Here is an 11,352-nt window from a genome sequence, read left to right on the forward strand (position 1 = left end):
CTCCACCCCCGGCCCCCCCCAAATGTTCAGACCTTTATATTCGAAAAACTGAACAGTCTCTCTAGAGACACATGACTCAACACAGAAAAGCCAGCTCCTCAGGACAAGACTCAGCTGTGTCCCACCACCTGAATAATAAACGACATTCTTGTGAGGACAGTTCAATATAATCTGATATGGTCATATTTTGTTCATATTCTTTCAGATTCTATCAACTGTTTATGGACAAAATGCAAAAAAACAAATATGATTCAGTTTCTAGGACATTTAGTTCTAATGTGATTTTCTTACATGTTTTAAAGATTTTACTAAATKCACGCAGGAAGTAAAATATTAGCTTACAGACACCATCTAATGTAATTCAGCCAATATGATGTCCTCTACACTCAGACTCTTTCATCCACTAGAAAAAAATATTTTATAGGTCCTTAAAAGTTAACAAAAAAAAAATTAAATCTGCTAGTTTAAACAGTGATATTTACATTTACAAGTAAAAACTTCAGAGTTGGCCGGGTCAGTCTTTGTTTCAGAATAACTTTTGCTGAGAATCACACAAAAAAAATTAAACTTTGAGGCAAACGAATGAGGGTGTTAACACGTTCTTGTCCTCACAGCCCTTTATTTATTTATTTTTTTCAATTTCTAATAAATTGATTTGTCACGAGGTAACACTGTTACATGTGCTGATTGCTTGTCTTGAAAACCAGCCTGTCCTGAGCAGACAGTTTAATGATCTACTTTCTTGATTCAATGAAGAAAATTGTTTGGCCAAGAGATCAAGTTTTCACCATTTGTAATTGTGATGATGATCAAACTGAGGATGAAATCCAAAGTTAAAATCCAGAGACACTAATCCTCCTTTACCGTGCAGCCCTTTGAAGTGGCGGGAGCAGAAAGCAAAACCAGCTCAGAAAAATCTAGCAATGATAGAAAACAGGGAAATATACTGTAGGTGCGAAGAACTATAAAAGCTAAATAGAAATGAAATAGGAATACAAAACTTTAAAAAAAAGTGATTTATTTTGGTCAGTTTTGACCACAAATACCAAACCCTTGGTAGAATTACACAAGATCAAGGCCAAACATTTCTCTCTCACAGAACAACCCCCAACAAAAAGGCAAGCTGCTACTGACAGCTGTCCTGATTGACAGGAGAGCTGGGCTTGCTAGATCAACTTTTTACCCATTGAATACATTTTGTCTGGAACTTGAAGTGTCTAGGAGTATGGGGTAGCGGGGTACACCATGGACAGGTAGTGGACCACATAAAGACAAATGAGACAAACAACTATTCCTGCTCTCACTCACATCTAGGGCCAATTTAGAGTTACCAGTTAACATCATGCTTTTGTTCTCTTGGAGGAAACTGGAGTACCCAGAGAAAACCCATGCATGCATGGAAAGAACATGAAACTCTACTGAGATCCAGATCTGGCAACCTTCTTGCTGCGAAGAAACAGTCTGTTATTTATTTTTTTACTAAATACATGCACATGAACTACTGTAAGAAAAAGTATTTAACTGATTTTAATAGAAATAGTTTAATGTATATAACTTTTTTTCCAAATGACTGAGACATTTTAAACTATAGGTTTATTACTAAAGCTTAAAGATAAATTCTATATGTATATAACAAAAATAAAGAAATAATAATATGACCAGGTCTGAAGTGGGTGTGAAGTTTAAACATAGTGATGGCTGTTGAGACAGAAACAGACGGATGGATTGACTGATGAGTTGTTAGAAAGGAGGTCAGCATGCTATACAGGAATATGTTTGTCTTGTCTTTCTTTTCTTTTCTTTTTTTGCCTTCATTTCCTTCTCTCTAGCTAGTTGTCATTCATCACAAATCTTTGCATCTGCAATATGACCAGAACACATGCCTTGAACATTTCAAAGATAGAGACGGATAGACTGGACAGATTTTTGCAGAAAATAAAGCTCTATTTTGAATGACGACACAAACTTTATTATGATCAATATCTTCTTACAGCTTTCTTTTCACTTAGAAATATTTAATAATAAATGAAAAATAAAAATACTTTGGGTTACATTTTTCACTTATAATATTTTGTTGGAGTGTTTTAAGGTTGGTGTTCAATTTGATGAAGAATTGCTTTCAGTAATTCTGGCTGACAAGAAACTTGATTTACTTTTTTCTTTCATTTGCATCATGTTTTATCATGCATTATTCAAAAATCCATCCTAAACAGTTTCTATTCTGATAAGTGCACCCACTCCTCTATAAATACAGGCACGACACCTCTAATGCATTTCCGATGGTGCTGCGGTGGTTTAAAAGTGTCGGCTGCCTCTGCTGAGGATACACTTTCTATTTTCTCTTCTATCAGAAGCGACTCAACAGCCTCCGACCCCCCTCCCCCCACTCTTTTAACTCCCATTTCCCACTTTAGCTCATCATATTTCAACAGCCACTGGAGGGTGAGGCCACCKATTTCTACATCTGATAGCAAAGCCCCCATCTCTCTTCCTCACTGTGCTCTGTCTCTCACTTCAGCGGCCTCCTAATTAAATTTTGGAGGAGAAGTTAGAGTGAGCGGAGCATGAGAGCTGAGATATTAATATCGCTTCTCCTGCAAATCCTAATGATGAACTGCTATTGCAGTTTTGCTTTCTAATATTTGCTGAATGAAACTCCCATTGAGCACTTGGACTTTTTGTTATATTCTGATTAATGTATCATATCAAACATGCCTTCCTATGCTTTTTATGTCCTTWTTCTTCTCACTCAAATACTTCAAGGAAGAAGCATTAGGCTTTCTTTTTTATTTCCCTACATGACAAACCGCAGTTGTTTCAACAGAATTACTTTGTAATCCTGCAGTAAAAACTGTGCACACTGTAGTTCAAGTGTAACCATTACATTTCCTAGCAAGAGACAAAGTCCCCAGGAAGATTTGTTTTCCAAATTTATCAGGAACAGTGGATACCCACATAAGCCTCCTTCATACTGGGTAACGATCCTTAAAACAGAATGAGCCAGAGCATGAATGGTCCTTCATGCTCTCATTAGATGCTTACTGAGAACAGAGATGACTCCCTGTCACATCTGGCAGGTTATGAGAGGTCATGGAAGGGTTTATTCGTGCACAAAACGTCCCACATAGCAGATAGCCGTGGGTCAGATCTGGTGTCGAGCTGGCACTGCTGGATTACTGCTGGCATGGCAAGTGGTTTGTCAACCAGATGTGGGCCAAGATGGTATGCCACAACTGGCCTAGAAGTGGCTTGGTTTATGTGACCCAAATATGTCAGTGCCAGAAACGGCTTGGTTGTGTTTTGATTTTTGTAGTGCTGGTCCATGCATGGAGGACCTAGTAAACCACATCTGGAGAACCAAGGACAATCATTTTTCATGGTATTTTGACCAAGTGTTAGAGTGGTAGTGCCTTGTGTGGGCCAGAGCTGGACCAGATAATTTTTTTTTTCTGTGTGGATTCTGTAGTAGTCTAAAATGCCCAATAAACTCAGTCYGAAGTCAAACAGTTGATATGTTGTCATGTGGTTGTTTTTTTTCACACACAACGTTCATAGCCCCTGAGTAACACAACTCAGAGCTTCTTGGAAACCCCTTCTGCCACAGGATCTGTCACTGCATTGGGTTTCTCCCTGCTGGATTCTACACTTCAGTAAAATAAATAAATAAATAAATAAATAAATAAATAAATAAATAAATAAATAAATATAACTGTGATGGCTGTCGTTATTTTAGCCACAAATCTGCCCCAGTTAAAACACTTGGCAGACAGACTCCTCAGTGCACCACATCTGTTTCTCTAGTAGTGAGTTTTTGGTCATTTGATTATCCTTATAAATGTTCGTAAATGATCAATCACGCAATTATTGCAATTATTTCTCATGTGGAGGTGGGTAACATGTGGAGGTGGGTAAAAAAGTTCTCCTGACAGGTTGTGACAAGAATGGGTGGAGGAGTTGAAGCTGCGTACAAAAATATACAATTTACATCACACAACTGTAGGCGATACTCCAACATAACTTCTCATATTTAACCTAATTAATATCGACTAATATTAATATAGTTAATTTATGAGGAAACGGGTTCTTTTATTATTTAAATACTAATAATAATAACCATCACCTTTATTATGACCAAGACTTTGACAATGAGTATCGTAGTCAATAAAGTTTATCTAAAAATAAATGATATTTATTTTACAAAACAATTATTTACATACAAACTCATTGGAAGATGGATGAGGGTTTTTACATAAGTTGAACAACCAACCATTAACTCTTAAAAAGGGTTAAATCTCGTTAATTTGACAACTTATATGACACAATAAGGTTCTTTGATGTTAAATAAACCTAATTGAGGCAAATTCTTAGTAAGAGTGAAGTAGAAGTTAAGTTTAGGTAAGGAAAAGTAGTTATTATGGAGATTGAACTAGATTTTATCTTATCAATACTGTAAGTAGCCAGAAGGATGGAGCGATCTTTAGTGACACAGCCAGGACTCCCGACACTTTTGTAATCAACGTTCAGCTTTACCTTTTCAGACGTCAGTCAGGTAAGCTTGGAAGGTGTCCAGGTTTCAGACCTCTGAGACCGCTTAGGACCGTCAGGACTATTTTGGACTCAACTTCAGGAAGTCGATTATCTGGGTCGGTCCGGTTCCGTGTCAATCTGACACTCCGTCGCTTGGCTTCTTCAGATTAAAAACAAAAGTGTCTCTCTGTAGTCCTCAACTTCAAAGAAAGTTGCTGGGGGGCCCACGACTTGGCAATGTCGTTAGGCTAGTGGGAAGATTAGCTCTTTGGCTCTTGAGCTAAAACCTTCACCACAACGTTCTGATCTCTGCTGGCAGAGACCAGACAGCTCTCGGTCTGACCCGCGTCAGACTCCGCTCGAACTGAACTGGCTGTCGACCGGGACTAGACTGCCGGACTTTTCGCCCGTGTTAGTATAGAAAAGATAAGAGAGGGGAGGTAGAGAGAGTCGTCTCTGGTCGACCTTGGTGTTAACATGTGTGAATCAGAAAGTTAAAGGAGCGTAGAAAGTTCTCATGGGAAACTTTGCCTCCTAGACAAAACAACCCCTGTTTTACATGCTCAAAGTTTCTTCTGTTAACTCTCAGCTTTTAGTGAAACTTCTCACATCAACCTCTGTTAGGCATAACTAGAAAGTCATACACTTATATAGTTGAATTGAAAAGAAAAACATAATCACCTTATATTCAAATAATGGTTGATTAACATACACAAAATAAACATTAAAATGATATCTTTTGTGATTTTCTTCTTTCCTCTGGTTATAGTGAGGAGAACATAACTTGTCATTCAGTTAAGCATAGAACTTTAACTTTAAAATGATAACCTTAATTAAGAAATAACTTTTGCTTAAGTAAAATATGTAAAGCCAAAACATATAAAGAACAYTACTATTTTGTTTATTATCTTGATTATAGAGAATAAAATGAAATAAAATGTCCCTTAACTGTTTAAGAAAACATGTTATGACCATAAAAATGAACAGATTTCTGTTCTTTAAAGGAGGCCTTCCGTGGTCAAGKTCAAAGGCAGGTGGAACGTTTATTCCACCCAGGGTGACCACTACACAACTATTCTTGGCAGTTCAGATAGAGTATGTGGAAGGCTTTGATGCTTTATGATAATGGTGGCAACACATTTGTGTCCTCAGTGGAGCATGGGTGAGTGGGGGAGTGTTTATGACATGGTGCTCGTGTACATTGGTGTGACTTCGTCTTTAAKTCAAGCTGACCTGATGCCCAGACTACACATGAACCTGATGATGTCATTGGACAAGCTGCTGCCGATGTGACAGTTGTGACAATAGTATCTATCTATCAACCCATCGCTGCATCTTGATGCAGTATCATGGCAGGGCTTAGAGTGTGGTGCAATCTTGTTGAGGGAACACACTACTAATGCTAATGTATAAGCATTGTGAGGACACAGAATGAATTTGGAGACATGAAATGTCAGGACAACTTGTTTGACAAGTACTAATAGCATAATAGACCTCTGAAGAAGCTTTTCCAAAACTGCTTCAATCCAGCCATGTGAGGCTGAGTAGGTTATGGATAGCATAGTGGAATCATCCTCCAGAGTGAAAAAGGCCTGAAGAAGGAAAAACACTACTTACTGGTGCTCAGATATCCTAGTACTAGAGATCATATAAAGTTGCACCAAAATGTTTAAGACTGAAAGCTATTACTCCCTGATGTCTATGTATCAATTTTATTTGTAATTTTTAAATATGACTTTATAAGATGAACATCAAGGACCACATAAGCCTATATATTTATTTTTATGATCATATTAAGGCTTTATGAAAATGTCTGCAAAACACTGTGTAACCCTGTGGTTCCCAACCTTTTTTTTCCTCAAAGCCTCTCTTTCTTATTTCCAAGCCAAGCTGAGCCACCCCAATCCTTGGTTTCCTGCTGTTCCCCACCTCTCCCAAATGCATGTTCAGCCTTTATCTCTTTATGAAAATAATAAAAGATTAAAGTAAGTTGTTACAAACCTTTATTTATAAAAAGGACAAAAAGGAAGAACTGCGTTTTACAGGGTTTTAATTATCCAAATGAATTGTTTTGATGATTTCTATGTACAAACAATAAATTTATATTTATACAACTCTGAGCAGACAAGGGGTGCTCTCTGGTGCCTCCCAGGTTGGGAACTGCTGGTGCAACCAACAAGGTTAAATCTGTTCTAAATACCTTTATCTACATAATTTTTAGGTAAAGTAAAAATAAATAATACATTTTTTTAAAAAAATATGCATTTTTATACTATAATGCTTATTAATTTTAGTCAGAATTAGTCATGAATTTAAGTGACAGTGACTTGATGTTTATTTCGCATTAAAAACCTACACTGTCAAAGCAAGTTGGTTTACCTAAAACATTAAGAAATATAATTATAACTTTAGTAACATGTTTAAGTTTATTTCCAATTGTTCATTTTCAGTCAAAACTTCAGGGCACAAAGGTGCGTCATTTCAGAAATTAAAGTTTTGTTTATTTTAGTTTTCTCAAATAACATATTAAAACTCTCATTGGGAAATTTCACACAGAAGTTCTGTATTCCGCTTGAAACTTGTGGATGCTCAAAAACTTACAGAAAACAGAACTTGCACTGTATCAGATCCATATTTTCTTATGTTGATCCTTCATAAGATTTTTTGTAACGGCCTCAAAGTTAGATATGTTCCAAATCTTAGCTGTGATAAATGCAATGCTTGAAACAGCTTTAACTTTGAGAAAAGATTTCACAGTGTGTTAGACTTTTTTTGTATTTTTTATCCCCCATCTTGTGAGCCCAAAGCGTGTTCATAGCCATGTGTGGACAGTGTGGCTAATCGACACACTTTGCTTGAAAGGGTTCATGAATTGTAAGGAGCTGGCTCAGATGCCCACCTCTTCCAAGTGACAAACAAGTAGTCCAACCTGCATCATCATCTGCAAAGGATGATCACTACCTTTTCACAGCTCCTGAAGTGGAACTAACTTGGTGTAAAATGTCAAATGAGGACTTTATTGCAATATTAGACTTCAGCAACACTTCTGGTGTAAAAAAAAGCACATCACCAACATAAGAGCTGTTGATTCTGATTTATGTTTGCTAATCTGAAGCATTAAATGCAGCCACATCACTCCCATTAAGACTTGTATTGTATAATGTTGATGTTTTAATATTTTAGTTACAGATAAAAAAATGACAACATTAAATTCTGTCCACTATCCTCTAAAACTCTTTTTTTTTGGCATTAGCAATCTGCCTATGAGCAAACAGCTGTTTACACTGAACAGATATATGTTGTCTGTCAATTTGATGCAAAGATTCTTGCATGGAAAATGGAAAAAAGTACAGTAAAAAAAACAAAGCTGGACTTATTTTTTTCTTTTAGCTTCTTCTACCTTTTATGTGTAATACCCCTATTTATATTTTACAGGTAATGTGACATAGTTACTGTATATGTTTTTATTTTTATCCCTGCAACCTGATGGTGCCAGCATTCCAGCTGTTACTATCAGTAAATATTTTCTTTTCCTTCGTCTCAGCTTTTAGCTCGGCCATCCATTCTCTGGACGGGGCAACGCAGCGGAGTGACTTTGTCTCCATCCTCAGGGAGTTTGGGAACCACTATGTGCAGGAGGCAGTCTACGGCTTCCAGGAGTCCTGCACCATCTGGTACCCCAACAAGCAGGTTCAGAGACAGCTGTGGCTGGAGTACCAGGACATTAGCAAAGGTAGGGAAAACAAACACACTGTAAAATATATCTTTTTGTTCTAATAGATAAGCTTTATAAAAACTACTGAGGTGTTGCTTTTGTTTGTTTAGATTTGTTGTGTATTCATGGTGAAAGCATCAGAAACTATGCAACAATCATTGAACAGTTGAATTTAGTACAAGTAGTATTGAAGATAAATTGTTGTTCCAAATCTACAGTATTTTTTAGTCACTGCACCCCATCACAGTTTTTTTTATCTTTTTCACTTCATCTAAAATTATTTTTACACAAATAAGTTAGGACAATAATGCAAAGTATTTAATTTTATATGTTTTGTAATAAATAACAAATCCATTTTTTTATACTTGAACACTATTGTAGTAGTATTTCAGCCTTTCAGCGAGGTGTCATAAGTATTTTTGTTCGCTAGTGCAAGACTGTAGCAACACAAAGTACCTCTTGTATATGTCAGATGATTTAAATAAAATAAATTTTTTGTTCCTACTCTTTGTAGCCAAGCAGATGACACATTTAAGAACCTCTTCCCATGTTTTTGTGCACTTTTATGTTAGCAGTTGCATTAAATTTAGCTCAATTAACGTAACAATGTATCCACTCTGGTGACAGCTTTATGCTGTCTGCAGTTCATTTGTTTCACAAGATCAAATCCTGGAGTGTGTTTCATCTCTGTTTTTTTAGGCAGTGTTTTCCCAAATGACAAGCCGCATAACATCAGTGTTTGTTAATCAGTGTTCTTTGCATTAAAATGTATTCCTCTTGAAACAGTCACTGTAAACTGCTCAGGGTTTGAACAAAGAGCCAGTGTCTCAGCTGTCTATTGGGGGAATTTAAGAGGCAGTATCAGCCAGCCGTCTCTTCAGCTTGTTTTTTTTTTTTGTTTTTTTGTCTTTTGTGGGGGTGAAAGTCACAGTAGTGATGGGTAATAACCCATCTCTCCCAACCGTTTCAACCCAGTGATTACAAAATATCCTCTGCCATTTTCTGTGTTCATCCTGACCATTTTGGCTCTTTCTCTTTTTTTTTCTCCCTCCAAAGACCGATGTTACTCTTTGCAGATGTTTGCTGTGAGTTACCTGTTCTGATGGATGACATCTGTTTGATAAAGTGTTTGTTCTCTCACAAGAACCACATTCATCATACTTTCTTTCTCCCTCTGACATAATGCTAGATAATTCAACATGATTGAAAAATAAAACTAAAATGCATTTTTTTCTTTACTTGTTTTTAGTTAACTGAGACCTATGATCAGTAGTTTCCAATTCTGAACCCCGAGGGGCACTAGCCTGTATGTTAGAAGCTTTATGCTCTAACACACTTGATTTGAATGAATGGGCGATTAACAGGTTTCTACAGAACTTAAGGTAAATCAATCACTGAATCAGGTGTTTTGGTGTAGAGAAACAAGTAAAACATGCAGGATARCACACCTTAAAGACCAAGATTGGACACCCATGAGATAGATGCAGGATATTTATTGAATTTACCTCTGTAAACTTGCATTTACTAACACCTAGTAAAGACCTGTAGTGAAACTTTACACACAAAGTTGCAATACACAAAAATATGTACAATAGGTTGCCTTCAGCCCAAGGCTGCCCTTGCAAAATAAATATGTGATCTCAATGGGATTAGCCTGGTTAAATAACAGTAAAATAAATAAAATATGGGTAAACAAATATATTAACATAGTTTGCATTTATTAGTAAGGTGTGGCTTTTACCACAATCATACCTTCATTATACTGTCTAAACCTGTAGTAATGGGTTCATTGCCCTGATCAGCTAAATATCTATCAATTTGGTTAAATTACAGAGAGTTTTGTGTTTGCAAAAGTTGATTAGCTGTGGCGGCCATCTTGGATCAGATTGAATTAGTTGTAGAGGTACTGTACACCTAAAGTTTCATTGAAATCCACTGAGTGGTTCATGAGATATATTGCAAACAAGTAAAATTCACACAGGCAATTTCATTGTTATTTGTTTATTTCATGACAAAGGGCAATAATTACGGTGGATTAAATCGTTGACATGTTGTGAAGATTATCTTAATATAATGTTTGTCTCTTAATGTTTTAATACGACAGACAAATTCAATAAAAAATCATATTMTTTATAACTTAAATGCATATTTGTCTAAATATTATTTGTGATATTCTGACCATTTGAAAGATTATCGCAATAAGCTACAACAAAGTGCTTCTACTGCTTCTGGCAGTGCTGCCAGATATACAATAWTTCTTATTTTATGATAGTTTTAGGGTCTAGATGTATATATTTATATGGGTATACTTATCAAAAGCTTTGTTAAAACAACACAATACCACTGTTACTGGTTTATGGGGGTACCTTTAATCTGCTTGTCTGAACAAAATTCGTTTAGAATCCTTTGTGTTTCTGTCCAACGGGAGCAAAATGTTTACGGTTGGCTGAGAAGATCTGAAACAATTCAATCTAAGTGGGTAACTGTTTCAGTTTGGCCCAGGACCATCCGTTTCTAGGAAAAGAAATTGATTCCATTGGCAAAAACCTGAAATCAGAGCCATCTTTCTTAATCTCTTCCTGGCATCTTGGAAGCATCCTGCCCTTTTGCAGGGAGTAATGAGCTCACAGGAGAGTTTGATGATCCATGTCCTCACCCTTTGCTCCAAATACAAGATGTGCCTGACGGCAGTTTTTCCTTCCATATTTAGGAAGAAGTCGGGCTTAGCATCTTCGAATTTGTTGMCGATTTACAGCTGATAACAGTGGTTTAAAACTAAGGTGGGTCGGTCATTGTGTGGATTGTTTTGTGATTTTTAAAGGTTTCAGTTAAAGAAAATCAAATTGTAGCAGATAGTGAACTATGCACCTGGTCTAAATCAGTTTAAATTCAAAAGATTTTTTTTTTTTATTGTGCTTTATCACAATCAAATAATTAGTTTGTGGCTTAAGAAAGAAATTAAAAAGTGTCTTGCAGGTTATCCAGAACTGTGATATTTTGAGGCAGAATTGCATCGGCTGTAAGTTACAACTCAACAGACTTAGCCAAGCTTAGTTGGTGGAAAACACACACACACACACACACACACACACACACACACACACACACAC

At 36.5% G+C, this 11,352-nt stretch overlaps 1 protein-coding gene across 4 annotated transcripts in view; it reads left to right on the top strand.

Moving 5' to 3' along the window:
- Positions 1-11,352, top strand: part of astn1 (astrotactin 1) — a gene marked incomplete in the record, with an annotated part of 409,914 nt that overhangs the window by 235,394 nt on the left and 163,168 nt on the right. For all 4 annotated transcript variants that reach the window (XM_014004448.1, XM_014004449.1, XM_014004450.1 and 1 more), the window contains 1 exon segment: positions 8,072-8,260. In XM_014004448.1, coding sequence (XP_013859902.1) covers positions 8,072-8,260 — 189 coding nt within the window.

The sequence above is a fragment of the Austrofundulus limnaeus genome, unplaced genomic scaffold, assembly GCF_001266775.1.
Source record: "Austrofundulus limnaeus strain Quisiro unplaced genomic scaffold, Austrofundulus_limnaeus-1.0 Scaffold24, whole genome shotgun sequence".
Taxonomy (NCBI): Eukaryota; Metazoa; Chordata; class Actinopteri; order Cyprinodontiformes; family Rivulidae; genus Austrofundulus; species Austrofundulus limnaeus.